Below are 15,234 nucleotides of genomic sequence, written 5' to 3' on the forward strand. Positions count from 1 at the left end.
TGTTCCTGGCCAGTCCATTGGAAGATGCTTTTTACTTGAAACAGGTAGAGTACAGGTAAGGAGAGAAACTGGCTGGAGAAACAGGACCCAGAGAAGGATGGAGAGAGATGCCCAGGTATATGCCATTGCTTTCCCTAGACCCCAGCCTCAAAATGCTGCTGAGACCCAAAGTCAAGAGAACTGTACTGATCGATGTATTGACCATTTTCCTAGCTTCTTTCTAGAATGGGAGAGAGTAGTGAGAAATCCATCAGGGCTCTAGAGGGAGAAGGAATTAGAGGTGGCATTATTAAGAAATTACTGTATTCAAAGATGAAGTGGGAAAAAAAACCCTGGTGTGAGTGCCACTTTAAGTGAGTTTAGTAGAGTTTATTCTGGTTCATGTTTTGTTCCAAGATTCTTGGTCATAAATGCCCTGGTGCCTGTGCCATCTCTGGAGCTAACTTCCTATTAGAATGGGCAGATGGGGTGTGCTGGGCTTTGGTGGCCTTGGCCCATCTGAGACACATTCCTGACCTCTAGAGCCTAGTGTCACTGAGCTGGCCCTGTGTCTGCTCTCAGGCTGCATGTCCCAGTCACTGTCATCAAAGGCCTTGTTTTTATGCTCCAGGTTCCCAGAACCCAGGCCGAAGCTCACCTCCCCCTGGCTATGTGCCTGAGCGGCAGCAGCACATTGCCCGGCAGGGGTCCTATACCAGCATCAACAGTGAGGGGGAATTCATCCCAGAGACCAGCGAGCAGTGCGTGAGTATGGGGGATATGACCATGAGGTGTGTCAGACCAAGGTTATAACCAGGCATGTTATGGACAGGGTGCAAAGCAGGGAGACTTGAACCCCATCCAATAGCTCTTTTGTAAACCAGGTCTGCCCAAATAAGGATTTTCCTTTCAAGAGGCCAAATATCTCTGCCAAAGACCAGATCTAATCTACCTTGCTGCTTGGTGTTAGATGAATACTCAACAAATTTCTCCTCCTCTGTCTTCCTCTCACTCGTCTCTCTGTGGAACATCACTCTGCTATTTGCATACTTTTTTCCAATTGTCTCATCTTTACTTCTGCAGCTAAATTGCAAGATTTTGTTTTTCATTGGCCATATTTTAGTTTTGCTATTTCTCGATAATAGGTAGAGAGTAGGGAAGCGGACTTGGCCCAGTGGTTAGGGCGTCCGCCTACCACATGGGAGGTCTGCAGTTCATACCCCGGGCCTCCTTGACCGGTGTGGAGCTGGCCCATGCGCAGTGCTGATGCGTGCAAGGAGTGCCGTGCCACGCAGGGGTGTCCCCTGCATAGGGGAGCCCCACGCGCAAGGAGTGTGCCCCATAAGGAGAGCCACCCAGCACAAAAAAGAAAGTGCAGCCAGCCCAGGAATGGTGCCACCCACACGGAGAGCTGACGCAGCAAGATGACGCAACAAAAAGAAACACAGATTCCCGTGCCGCTGACAACAACAGAAGCGGACAAAGACGATGACGCAGCAAATAGACACAGAGAACAGACAGCTGGGTCGGGGGGGGGAAGGAAGGGGAGAGAAATTAATAAATCTTTAAAAAAAAAAAAATAGAGAGTAAACTGTTTCCAAATTACACCATAGAATTATTTAATTTAGGTGAACTTTTATGGTAGACAGTTGTATTTGTTCTCTTTTGCTTTATAACAAATTGCCACAAACTTGGCAGCTTAAACCAAGATACTTTTTATCATTTCACAGTTTCCTTGGGTCAGGAGTTTGGGCATGATTTAGCTGGGGTTCTTCTCAGTGTCTCCCAAGACTGCAGCCACAGTGTTGGCCTGGTTTCATTCCTTCCTAGAGCTTAGGGTTCTCTTCCAGGCTCATACAGTTGTTGTCAGAATTTAGTTCCTGTGGTTGTAGGACTGAGGTCCCCATTTTCTTGCTGTCTGTCAGCAGGGGGCCACTCTCAGCTCCTGGAGGCTGCCTGCAGTTCCTTGCCATGTGGCATTCTCCATAGGCTGCTCATAACATGACAACTTGCTGTTTCAAGGCCAGTGAGAGAATCTTTTGCACCAGTCTGCAAAAGCAGAGCTTTATATAATATAATCATCGAGTGTTTTCCCCATCCCCTTTGCTCTATTTTATTGGCTAGAAGCAAGTCACAGGTTCCATCTGTACTAAAGAAGAATGGATTATACAATGGTGTGAGTCATTGGAGAGTCCTCTTAAGGACTCTTAAGGTGTGTCCACCACAGTGGCTCACCCTTTATAGTGGCATACTTTTTTTTTTTTTTTTTTTTAAAGATTTATTTATTTATTTAATTTCCCCCCCTCCCCTGGTTGTCTGTTCTTGGTGTCTGTTTGCTGCATCTTGTCTCTTTGTCCGCTTCTGTTGTCGTCAGCGGCACGGAAAGTGTGGGCGGTGCCATTCCTGGGCAGGCTGCTCTTTCTTTTCACGCTGGGCGGCTTTCCTCACGGGCGCACTCCTTGCGCGTGGGGCTCCCCCACGCGGGGGACACCCTTGCGTGGCACGGCACTCCTTGCGCGCATCAGCACTGCGCATGGCCAGCTCCACACGGGTCAAGGAGGCCCGGGGCTTGAACCGCGGACCTCCCATATGGTAGACGGACGCCCTAACCACTGGGCCAAAGTCCGTTTCCCAGTGGCATACTTTTTAACCAGTGGTTTACTTGATGAAAATGGCTCATTGAGCTTAGCAAGCATGGGCTTTATCTTCATTCTCAAGTCTTTTCAATGGACTTGCTTTGATTGTGAGGAGAAAGATCTGATCTTTTACATTTCTTGGAAGGGGAAATTTCTTAAGGGTAAAATGTCCAAAAGATGGGCCAGCACCTTCAATGGGGAAATTTTACAAAAATCTTATCCTTATAACTTTTCTTTCCCCTCAGTAGCCAGTCTGTGTGTATTCAAACTGTATGGGCTATAAGAAACCTTTTATTGCTGATGCTTCTCTCTTCTGTATTCTAGCTTTTCAGATAAATTCATGTTTGGAGCCGTGACCTGAGTGATTTTGGCTGCAGATTTTTATTTGGGCATTTTACTGGCATCTTTTCTGTTTTTTCTAGTTGGGGCACTTTTGGGCATTAACTGTTCTAGAGATGTCTTGGTTGTAAAATCTCAGAAGTTGCGAATGAGTTTTAGTGTCTTTGGTCTCTATCCCTCCCCCTTGTCTTATTCCCTTGCCCCTTTTTTTACTGCAAATGCCTGGTCTGTAAAGTATTTGAGTAATTTCTAGTGAAGGAAGGTGGCTGCTGGGGAATGCCTTGGTCCTCCTCCTATTAAAAAGAAAATGAAGGGAAAGACCTTCAGGAGATTAGTTGGAGGAAAAACTATTCTACAAGCTTCTTATTATTGCATTTGACCAAGAACTAGGGTAATATTTTAATATTTTAATCTGTTGGCTCTGCATCAGACCCAAACATTGGAAATTTTTGTTCTGGTATCAGCTGTGTACTGACTAGGCACTCGACTTCAGATCAGTCTCCCAACCTTTCTAGGCTTACAGTGGCTTGTCTGTGATATGTGGGCAATACTTGTCCTTGTAAATTATAAATTATGCAGTATAAACAGCAGCCTTAAGGTCCCACCAGACTCACTTGGAAGTTCTATAGGGTAGTGCCATCTCCAGTGGCAAGCTCCAATGTTAATAAGCCAAGAAAATGCCAAATGAAAAGCATCATTTCTGCTTTACTCTCCTGGCAGAGCTCCATGGGATGCCACCCAGACATTTTTCTCCCCCCTGGAAACCTGCTTTTCAGACTGGGGGGAGAATGATGCCTTCCTAACCATTTTTCCTACTGCAAGAGGAGAAAAAAGGCAATTTCATATTTTTGCACAATTTCATATTTTGCTGATCCTAAAGCCCTAGGTCCCCTGCCAGAAATTGGGATGGACTGTGGTTTTATTATATAACTTGCCTTGCAGATGCTGGATCCCCTGAGCAGTGCTGAGAATTCCCTGACAGGAAGCTGCCAGTCCCTGGACAGGTCAGCAGACAGGTATGGGACTGTGGTTGGTTTGGGGGTTAGCCCATACACATTTCTGGAACTGATGGGCTGAAGAGGCAGGGTTAGCTAGTGTGGGTCTCTGATCTAGACACTGGTCCACAGGTCCATGGTTAAAAGTCATGCTTCCAGGAAAGAAACCTCTTACTGGGATTCCTCACCTTCTCTTTAATTTCTCAAACACCTTGAGAATGTTATGTTTGTATAATTAAATGAATAGTAATATCCCTTACAGTTAGTGGTTCACAATGATTAAATGCTTGCTGTATTGTTATAGGTGCTTTACACGTTTGACTTTCCATGTAGTATATGCTGCACTTGACCTCTTGTGTTTTGTTGCTGTGAGCTTTACTGAGAAACAGTTAACTTTTAATGTTTTTTTGGGGGAAAAAAAAACAGAATTATCAGCCATGGGTTTTCTTTCCTTTTTTTCCTCCAAGTATTTCTGATGAAATAAGGAAACTGGGATATAAAAACTAGAAAACAAAATATTCAGAGTATCTGGCTTACCACACTGCCTACTTGGAGTATAATCTTGTTATAGTTTGGAAGGAAATAAATGCTGTCTCTTCCATCCCAAATGGTTCTGCTAACCTGATTCACCCATCAGTGGGGGTATGTTCTGAGTCAGTCTGGGCACTCACCCAGCTACTCTCTCACCTAGACCTCGTTATGCCCAAGAGGACTTTTGATCCTGTGTGTTTGGGGTTAGGGCTATGGTCAGAGGCTCTTTAGCAGATCTGGGAATTTTATTTTCTTTGTTCACATAGTTACTGAATTTATGACCCTGGCCAAATTTGTGCTATGTCTTTCCTAACATATTTGAAATTGATGAACACTGTCTTCCCTCTAAATATCATTGAATACACTAATAGTTATATATTGGTATCCAGTGTGTAGCCTTGTTCTGGTTTGCTCTCCAAGCAGGGGAGCAAGAGGGTACAGGTAAAAGTAACAGGGGCATGACCTTCCCTCCACTGGGGAGTAGGGAGAGATGAGTATTAGTTGGGAAGTAGGGAGCAGCTCCTGAACTCACTGCCTTGACTGAACTGTGGCTATCTCAGATGTCACTCATGTGTGAGGGAAAGGACCATTCAGGTGGATGATGGAAAAGATAGTTAAATTTACCTACCTCTCCATTCTTGGGCTTTTTCCCTGTCCTTTTGAATTTTTTTTTTTGTCCTTGTGAATTGCTTTCTTCTCTTCGAGAATGAAACCCAGTGATCTGGATGTACTTCTGGAGGCCTGGCCTGCCTTGAGCTTAGGGCTCTCCCATTTTCTCTTTGTGGGATCTGGGAAAGGTATGGGGTCTGGAGCCAGATACAGCTAAATCCAGTTCCATCTCCATCAGTTATTAGTTAAGTGGCTTTGGGCAAGTCCCATAACCTCTCTACCCCTTAGTTTCCCCATCTCTAAAATGGAAAGGTAGTGACTAGTCTGAACGGAAGATGCTGGTTTAGTGATAAGAATACAGACATTGGAAATACAGACCTTGATTTGAAGTCTGGCTTTGTTACTTACTAGCTATATCCGTGGCAGTTTACTTTAACTTTTTGAGCCTCAGTTTCCCCATCTGTAAAATAGGGATCTTAAAACCTATACTGAAAAAAAAAAGGAAAAAGAAAATAAATAAGTAAATGAATAACCTATACTGTAAGGTATCTGGGAAGAATAGAAATTGCAGCTGTTCTATAATTGGTACCTGCTATTATATTATTTTTTTATTCTTCCTACCTCACTGAGTTGTGGAGATTAAATGAGAAGCAACTCATTTTGTAAAATAAATAGGAAAGCCAGCCAGTCCTCTGTAAACTACAAAGATTCTCTATTCAAATATTACTCCTCTTTTTCTTACAAGGGATTTTCTTGCAGTTTTTCACCTTTGCGGGGATCCAAGCAGAGGTGGGAAGAAAAGTCAAGAACAAAAAGCATTAGACAGCCAGGGTGGAGTTTGGTGTAGGACTGGAGAATTTATTTCTCAGGGTTCTGCAGGCTTTGGCCCTCAGACTAGTGGGGGAGTGAAGGGAGGTGGAGAAATAATACAAGCTCAGAAAAAGCGCTGTTTCTCTAAATCAGACTCTGCTTCCTATCATGTGATGATGTGGGAGGGAGTTAGGAAAAGGAGTGCAACTGGATATCCTGCCTTCGAGCCTGATGGGCTGCTGTGGAAATACACTGAAATCTATTTTGTGATTTATTTTTTTGTTTTCTCCAGCCCATCCTTCCGGAAATCACGAATGTCCCGAGCCCAGAGCTTCCCAGACAACAGGCAGGAGTACTCGGGTGAGTTCCATAGAGCCTGGGCGTGTGTGCCCGTGGTGGGGAGTGGGAGGTGGGGGTGAGGGTGGGTGACTGCAGGCATTCTGCTTTTACTTAGTTGGGAAGCCAGGACTATTTTAAGTCTCTTCTGGCCTGCCGCCCTGCGGTCTCAGGTGACCTACTGACCAACCCAGAAGCCAGTGATTCCCCTGTCTTACTCAGATCGGGAAACTCAGCTCTATGACAAAGGAGTCAAAGGCGGAACCTACCCACGGCGCTACCATGTATCTGTGCACCACAAGGACTACAATGACGGTGAGTACTCCTCGTGCCCTCTGCTGGCTACCTCTGGAAAGGACGCAATTAAGGCTCAGCTGTAGAAGAGCTGCAAGTGATTGGGCCCTGGCGCTTTCCTGTGTCCTTGAGAAATTGTACCACATACCTGAGGCACTGGAGACGGACAAAGAAGCAGCTAGGGAGGAGGGTATTTGTTATCTAGATACTGCCTCTGGGAATCTTGTTCTTTGTCTGAGTCCAGAGAGTACTCTAAGGGACACCAGTTTGCACACACCCTCTTGTCTTGAGCAGCAAACTGAATGAAACTATTCAGAGGAGTTAGGAGTAGGATGCCAAGAGTAATAGAAATGTCCACCATTGATTGGTCTTGCGAGTGATTTCAAGCCCGAAGGGCCAGCCCTGTGCTTTCCCTTTGGCCAGGGCTCCCTTGAACCATCTGTAGCTACTATTTCTTAACTCCTGTTTTTGCCCTGTTTCTTGGACAGTCATTCTTCTGGCATGAGCTGGGTGGGAGGGCAGATAGGTTGGACCGGAGCTGGTGTTTTCTCTCAGTTCTTGCAAGGGCCTGATTTGCACATTCAGCCTTGTGGCTAGTGCCCTGATTTTTTCTCTGGCCCCTGCATCCTTTTAGGCAGAAGGACATTTCCACGAATACGGCGTCATCAAGGCAACTTATTCACCCTGGTACCCTCCAGCCGCTCATTGAGCACAAATGGCGAGAACCTGGGTCTGGCCCTGCAATACCTGGACCCCCGTGGGCGCTTGCGGAGTGCGGACAGCGAGAACTCCCTCTCTGTGCAGGAGAGGAATGTGCCAACCAAGTGTGAGGAGTCATCCCTGGCTAGGAAGAGGCCACCCAGGGGATACCCAGACAAGCTGCAATGGCTGAAGGACAGAGCATGCACTGGCTCTGTTCGGCTCAGCAATAGGCTGTTCTGGCTCATTCTTATCACACTGGAAGAGCCCTGGAGTGGGCAGCAGACCCCTGGGCCTTAGGGCTGACTCTCCACTGTTGCATGAAATGAAGTACTTCTCCCTGGTCTTTAGCATCCTCAATCCCTGCCATATTAAGATATTTAGTGGGTTTGGTCATAAAGTATTTGATCAGTGCAGAAGAGCATTTAACCATGACCTCTGCCAGTACTCTGCTTCAGGACTCTGATCCTAAGGCCAGATTACCAGGGTACCAGGGCCATTCCAGATTGGGATGGATATCCCATTCTGAGGGACTTGATGGTGCCAGGTGAGGGAGGAGCTTGAGCCAGGAGTCCCATCTTAGAACCTCTGGGAATGAGACAGGATATGAATAAATAATTTCCATGAAGTAATGCTCTTTCCTTCTGTTCTCCTGTAGCTCCTAGTGCCCCCATCAATTGGCGCCGGGGGAAGCTCCTGGGCCAGGGTGCCTTTGGCCGGGTGTATTTGTGCTATGATGTGGATACGGGACGTGAACTTGCTTCTAAGCAGGTCCAGTTTGACCCTGACAGTCCTGAGACAAGCAAGGTACTGCCCTCCTCATAATCTGACTCCCACTGCCTCCCTTCCAGTCCTCCTTTCACTGGAGTCTGAGTAGTTGCCCTGGATGCTACAGGCTGCTTCTCCAGTTATTCTTCCTTCTAAGCTCCATTGCTGTCCACCCTGACCCTAGCCATGGGATGAAGGGACTATGATCCAAAGACCATCAAATATCTGTGGGGAATTGGGTATGAAGAACTGAGAGTTGATGCCAAGTCCCAAGCAACTCAAAATGAGATGTGATGACCAGTGCCCAAAGAGCACTGCCTGTCCTATGCTCAGCAAACAAATGCCTCTCTCCAGCCCTCGGCCCAAGAAGGAGCCACAGGGCTTCATTCACTTGGTCCACCTCTAAAGGAGTAATCATATTGGCTGTCTCTCGCGTTCACCCTTGAGTATGGCTTACACTTCAGGTTGAGGGGACAAATACAGCAGTTCCTTTAACCAAACACCAACAACCCCTTCTCCCACCCCATTGTCAGTCTTCTTTGAGGACAGTGGGAGTGCCACCATCCCACAAGTTGCCCAGCATTGTGGCCGATTGCCAAACAGTTGAAAGAGGTTCCCTTTTTCTCCAGCAGAAGTTCCCAAGCAGACCTCTGTGAGGTTACTGACTAGGGCAAGCTAAGGTGGTACTAGTTAGCTAGAACTGGGCCCTGAGAGCTGGAGTGACCACTGGACCCCTCCCCTAGGAGGTGAGTGCTCTGGAATGTGAAATCCAGTTGCTGAAGAATTTACAGCATGAGCGCATTGTGCAGTACTATGGCTGTCTGCGGGACCGTGCTGAGAAGACTCTGACCATCTTCATGGAGTACATGCCAGGGGTATGTGCCTCTTGAATGTGTGTGAGACACCCTGTAAAGAGCCTGGGATCTGTGAAGGAGGGGCCGCTTTGACATGGGTTTGACTTCCTTTGGCTCCAGAGGCTTAGGAGAGCAAGGTGAGGTGTTGGCAGGACTTGAAGGAAGCGGGGCTCTACTTCTAGCTGCAGTGATGGGGTAGAATGTGAAAGGGCCTGACCCTCCCCTAATCTGAGGCTTGCAGGGCTGGTACACTAGTCCAGTAAGTACAGCCTTTCCCTGGAGCTGAGGGCCTCCCTTCCCCCGGGTTTGGGTCATACTTTGCTTGAGGGAAGGACTGTTTCCTATTTTTCTCTAAGCTGCCCAACGGCCCCTTGTTAAGTACATATCACCAGTGCCCCTTGGTTGCACCCATTCCCATCCTGTGACTGTTTAGCCCCCTTTGACTCCTTGTGGTTGATAGGGCTCAGTCAAAGACCAGCTGAAGGCCTATGGAGCACTGACAGAGAGCGTGACTCGAAAGTACACCCGGCAGATACTAGAGGGCATGTCCTACCTGCACAGCAACATGATTGTTCACCGGGACATCAAGGGTGAGTGGGGTCAGGCTGTGTGGAGTCCCCAAGATCTGGGTTCAAGTCTCCTTACTGACTGGTTGCCTTGTGCCAATTCCTTTACCATTCTGAACTTTCTGAAAAATGGAGCCCTAATTCCATCTTACTTGGTGGATTGGTGTGAGTCAGTTGAGCAAGTTCAGAAAATTCTGTAAAGTGCTGTGCAAGTGCTGGCTGTGGTGGTACTTCCATACGGAAGGTCTGAGGCTTCCCTTTGCTAGACTGCTCTGAGCAGTCCAAGTCTAATTCAGTGCTAGTCCTGGCCCTCCCCACCAGCCCTCAGTGACCAAGGGAAGGAGGGAGGATGACAGAAAAATGCCAAGAGGATCTGGAGTCACAGCATTTGCCCTTCCATGCCCTAGGAGCCAACATCCTCCGAGACTCCGCTGGGAATGTGAAGCTGGGGGACTTTGGGGCCAGCAAGCGCCTGCAGACCATCTGCATGTCAGGGACGGGCATGCGCTCGGTCACCGGCACGCCGTACTGGATGAGCCCTGAGGTGATCAGCGGTGAGGGCTATGGAAGGAAGGCAGACGTCTGGTGAGCACTGGGGACGTGTTGGCCCCATCCCTCTTCTGGCTGTCATAGGTCTAAAGCTTAGAAATGAACCCTGGGGCTTTGCCATCTGATGCAATGCAGTGAGACCTGCATCTTGCCAGGTAGGCCAGGATTCAGACTGGTGCATCCAGGACCCAGAGAGCTCTGAGTGTGCAGCAGCACAGAGGACAGAAGCGTTGTTTTAACCCCAGATAGCAGGTTGTGTGTTGTTTCTGGCAACTTAGGCCACGGAAAGCATCCCTGATGTTTGCAGAATCCCTGAAGAAGTTGGACTCTGGAGACCTGGGCTGGTCTGTCAACAATGGCAGTCTCCTGCTCCCTCTCTTAGAGCTCTTTGCTGTACTTAACTTCATGTCCATCCTCTGAAAGGGCCTGGAAGTTGTAAGAGCTTCTCTTCCCCTTGGAAAGTTTTTATGGTGGCTGAATAATAGTCCCCCAAAGATATCCACATACTAATCCCTGGAACCTGGGATTATTACTTTATATGGCAGAGGGATTAAATTAAGAATTTTGAGATGGAGAGAGTATTCTGGATTATCCAGGTGGGCTTGATGTAATCACAAGGGTCCCTCTAAAAGGAAGCAGGAGTGGATAATAGATGTGATGACGGAAGCTAGAGGTTGGAGTGATGCAGGGAAGGGGCCATGAGCCAAGGAACACAGGTGTCCCCTAGAGGCTGGAAAGGAAAGGAACCAGATTCTCCCCTCAGAGCCTCCAGAAGCAACTATCCCTATTGACACCATGACCTTAGCACAGTAGTTTTAGAATCTTCTAATCTCGAGAATGAATACATTTGTGCTGTTTTAAGCTACTAAGTTTTGTGGTAATCTGTTACAGCAGCCCTAGGAAACTAGCACAGTTGTCTTGGAGCTCTTTCTCTTAGTGCTAAGTGGCTCTCTCATCCTGTCTGTCAAGAAGTGCTTGTGTGGGTGGTGACGTGTAGGTCAATGAAGTCCACGTGGTCCTTATTAACCATCCAGAGGGGTGTCAACCCTCACTGTGTCCTGAGAAAGGCACAGAAAAGCGCCTCCTTTTACAGCTGTGGGCAGGGTAACTGGGATCCCCTGGCTGGCCAGCAGGTGACACGGGGTTCTCTTTGCAGGAGTCTGGGCTGCACTGTGGTGGAGATGCTGACAGAGAAACCACCTTGGGCTGAGTATGAAGCCATGGCTGCCATTTTCAAGATTGCCACCCAGCCCACCAATCCTCAGTTGCCCTCCCACATCTCTGAACACGGTCGGGACTTCCTAAGGCGCATTTTTGTAGAGGCCCGCCAGAGACCTTCAGCTGAGGAGCTGCTCGCACACCACTTTGCACAGCTCGTGTATTGAGCTCTTAAGGCCATGCTGCTGCCGGCCGCCCCCTGCTGCAGAGGGCTGCCAAGGGCTCAGCACAGTTGCTGCTTCTCCCAGGCAAGGCCGTGGACCCTGGAGCTACAGTCCAGCCAGCGTTTGTGTGTCCCTTCTGCCTCTGGGACTCAGGGGTGGGGGGGCTGGAGGGTACAGCCTTAAGGACTGGGAACCCCCAGCCTGCCAGACCAGAGGCACCAGTGCCCTGAGCTCAGTGTGGAGGGGAAGCAGCTAGGAACATTGTGTGGGGCAGCCGTGGGCCCCACCCTTGGGGTTGTGTCCTGACACTGCAATCAGCACCAAGGCCCAGAGAGTCTGGAGGCACAGGACTCGCGCAGGGTGTGAATAGTGTTATTTTTATTCAGAGTGTTATTTTGTCCATCCCCTTCCCCACTTACCCCCCAACGTCTGGAGACCACAATGGGCATCTCTGGGCTGGATGAGCCCACTCAAGTCTGAGGTAAAGCCCAGTGTCCCACCATCCATTGGAGGGCAGAGGCCTGGGCTGCCTTCTCCCATAAAGCCCCCAGGCCAGCTTTGCCAGTCCTTATCCTTTACCAAAGATGAATGAAGCAAATATTATGCTGCCTTATTCAGGGAAGGAGGAGCCTGTCCTGCCTGCCCTCATGATCCTGCCCCCACCCCTCAACAGGAACCTGAGATTTGGAATCACCCCCACTGAGGGGGGAGGTCTAGTTTCATCAATGCAATTGTTTCTGTTTTACAAGTTGGAGTCACTCTTATGCTGTACTCAGTTTCTCAGCTGGAGACTTGGTGTGCCCTGTGGGCTCTGAGTACCCCTGCGGTGGCCTTGGGCCTTGGGCTGGATTGGAAAGAGCTATAGTTTAATAGCCTTGTGCTCTTGAGCTGGCATCTCTTTTCCCCACTGGAGCAGAAAAGAAAATGGATGATACAATGAGGGCGTCTGAGCCGTTGGCTGCCTAACTCCCGAGTAGGCAGTTAGAAAGCCAGGGGCATCGTATCAAGCTGTCTGTGAGCTGTTACCCACTGGGTCAGAGCCCTCTTGTTCTGGTAAAAGGGAAAGCCCATGTGCTGCCACCAGCTGTGTCCAAACCCGTCAGCTCTCTTCCTTAGCCAGCCTTGCCCATCCCCTTGAGGTCTCAGCCTCTTCCCCTTCTTGCCCCTCCCCTCAGGGAGGGATGGCAACAGGGGTTGGGGATACCATCTCTCCAAGCAGCTTCGAGTTGGCCATGTTTACCTCAGCCTGGGCGCTGGTCCTTTCTTCCGGCCCCTCCCCTCCAAAATGTGCCTATTGCTAAAGCTCCTGCCTCTCAACACCGATTCCTTGGGAGTTGTCATTACAGAGAGAAAAACAACAACAAAAAAAGCCAGTGCCCAAGGATGGGCATCCCAGGGAGCTGGGGATTGGCGCCAGGCAGCTTATTGCCAGCCATGCCCACTTCCCACGGGCACCAGAACAAGCCAAAGCCTTCGTTGTATGTTGACGATGCACTTTTATGAATGTAGTTTCTATCGCTGTTTTTAGCCTTTTCACATCATGTAATGTGAGGCCTTGTACTTGTTAATTTATATCTCAGATCATATTTGATGGTTTTTATATATATATCAATTCTAGACTGTTACAGGTGATGGACGCCTCAAGAGAGAGAAAATGAAAGCAGCACGTTTTGCAGACATATGTGTTGCATGGGCCAACCGGGCCTGGGCCCCTGTTTCCACCCTCCTATGCCCCAGCGGCCTCTGCCAGGCACCCCCAGCACTGCCCTCTGATGACAGTGAGCATATGCTCCTGCCTTCACCTCACCCCACCCAGGGTGGGGACTGGCCCCTCTTGACCAAGGCTGCTGTGCGGCAGCTCGGCCTCGCCACGACCCCATCCTGATGGCTGTAGCAGTTCCTTGGCCTGCACCACCCCTCCCTGTACCTGTTCCTGAAAGGAAACAGTGTGGTGCCAGCGCTGACAAGATGAGACGACTCTGCGTGTCCCAGGTTCATGCTCTCACAGAGCCCCATCCCCTGGGGTCTTAACTTTACAGGGACTGTGTTTTAAAAATGAATTTGAAAACAAGCCAACAAAAACTACACTCCAAAACAAACCTGATTGTTTTGTGCCAAAAACTGTGGACATGCTAGCTCAGCATCCTTAGGACCAAGCTGTTGCTTAATTTTTATTTATTGTTTTTTATTAAATAATCCAGATGAAAAGTTGTGGGGCCCTTAGATGGCCTGGACCCAAAGGTTCTGAACGGCAGTTTCCTAACAGCCCTCAGGCTTGCTGTGGGAAGGGGCCAGGCTGCCATTTTCTCATCATTCCGTGGAGTGTGTCTGCCTTGGCCAACCCAGCAGAGAGGCTGGGGCTGGGGACAGTCCCCGCTGCCATCCGGCCCTCCTGCCCACTCCAGCTCTGTGTCTGTGTCTGAATTGTGGATCGTGCAGAAGAACCTGCAGCCATAGTTATTTGACTATATCTTGACTGAGGGCTTGCAGTGCAAAGCCAGGCCAGTGTTGCGCATTACTTACAATAAAAGGGATCATTTATACCGGCAGAGTCCTGAGGCAGTTCTTTTGGGTCAGGTGGGGAGTAGGTGTCTGCCTGGGAGGGACTGGGTGCCGGGTGTGGTGCCTGGCAACAAGCTTGGGGCCCTCAAGCAGGAAACTGGAAATGACTTAAGGATGGGTTCTGGGGTGACTTGGTTGGGTCCCAGAAGGCAGTCTCCCCACCTTCCTCCCGAGAGCTCCACTGAGGGCGGCTCCATCAGGCCTGATTTGCTACAGTGGCACTGTCAGCCTTCCTGACCACTTTCACCAGCGCTTGGGTTCCCATCCTTGCAGGGCAAATGAACGTCCTTATCTCCATCCGAGATGCTGGACCTCCCAAAGTGGTTCTCAACAGCTGTCTTTACACTGAGGACCCAAGCCCAGGTGCCATCTCAGCTCACTGAGTGTTAATGTTGCTTCTTGAGGGGCAGTGCACACCACAGTACAGCGCTGTCCTATCTGTCGCCAGAACTTGAGGCCTAGCTCCCTACCCTGTTCCATGGATTTGAAGTCACTTAGAACGTTGTGTGGGACTCCTCTAGGAGTGTCTGTCTTCTTGGTCCCCCAACTCATCTATCCCACAGGCAGTTTGGGAAACTCAAGACAGCTGGATCTGAGGCAGGACAGCCCAGACTTCCTAGGCTTCATGCCTCTATCTTGCAGTGGGGGATGGAGGGGGGGCAGGTCTTGCTCTCCAAGCTTGTTTCGTTTGCCCTGCCATAAACCTGTCCCTCAGTGTCTGGCCTTTCAGAGGAAAGGACAAGCTGCCCACTCCCCAAAGCTTGAAACAGCAGGGAGAAGACGGCAGCAATGAGAAGAAACGGCACAGGGACTAGGGCAGGACAAAAGGGAGAAGGCCCCCAAACCTTCAGCAGCACTTGCTGGGTCTACTGATTCCCACCATTCTTTGTTGACTTCTGGAACAGAGCTAGGAATAAGGGTACTGGAAAGTTGGGGCCTTCTGTGACCCTCTAGGGCTCAGACAAGGACTCAGAAGGGTTCTACTTTGCACCCCGACTCAGAAGAGTAGCACAGCCAGGCACTATCACCACTGCTGACTCAGCCTCAAGCTCTCAGGCCTTCACGCTCTTCCTCTTCAAAATGGAGGTGTTTGTGTGTGTGTGTGTGGGTTTGGGACCTTTTCGCCAACCCAAAGCTGAGGGGCAAAGTGGAGTTTCTGTTATAAAAATCACTCTGGGTTTGACAGCATGGAGACCTGGCTGGAAAGAGCACCCCTTTTTCTCAAGCCGGCTAGCATTTCCCTGACACATCACCAGAGCCCCTTCCCCTGTCAAGGCCAGGAGCATTCTGAGCTCACCTCATTCCCTCCCCCTCCCCATGGTGAG

General features: G+C 49.3%; 1 protein-coding gene across 5 annotated transcripts in view; it reads left to right on the plus strand.

Moving 5' to 3' along the window:
- MAP3K3 (mitogen-activated protein kinase kinase kinase 3) overlaps positions 1-13,890 on the plus strand; it is an 85,957-nt gene extending 72,067 nt beyond the window's left edge. For 3 of the 5 annotated variants that reach the window (XM_058284505.2, XM_058284507.2, XM_058284509.2), the window contains 10 exons: positions 611-744; positions 3,897-3,970; positions 6,192-6,259; positions 6,458-6,550; positions 7,164-7,355; positions 7,887-8,035; positions 8,740-8,871; positions 9,311-9,440; positions 9,824-10,001; positions 11,122-13,890. In XM_058284505.2, coding sequence (XP_058140488.1) covers positions 611-744; positions 3,897-3,970; positions 6,192-6,259; positions 6,458-6,550; positions 7,164-7,355; positions 7,887-8,035; positions 8,740-8,871; positions 9,311-9,440; positions 9,824-10,001; positions 11,122-11,350 — 1,379 coding nt within the window. In that variant the 3' untranslated portion in view covers positions 11,351-13,890. The remainder of the gene's footprint in view (positions 1-610; positions 745-3,896; positions 3,971-6,191; positions 6,260-6,457; positions 6,551-7,163; positions 7,356-7,886; positions 8,036-8,739; positions 8,872-9,310; positions 9,441-9,823; positions 10,002-11,121) is intronic. The other 2 variants (XM_058284506.2, XM_058284508.2) reach the window with 1 other exon arrangement.
- The last annotated feature ends 1,344 nt before the right edge of the window (positions 13,891-15,234 follow it).

The sequence above is a fragment of the Dasypus novemcinctus genome, chromosome 21 (assembly GCF_030445035.2).
Source record: "Dasypus novemcinctus isolate mDasNov1 chromosome 21, mDasNov1.1.hap2, whole genome shotgun sequence".
NCBI classification, from domain to species: Eukaryota; Metazoa; Chordata; class Mammalia; order Cingulata; family Dasypodidae; genus Dasypus; species Dasypus novemcinctus.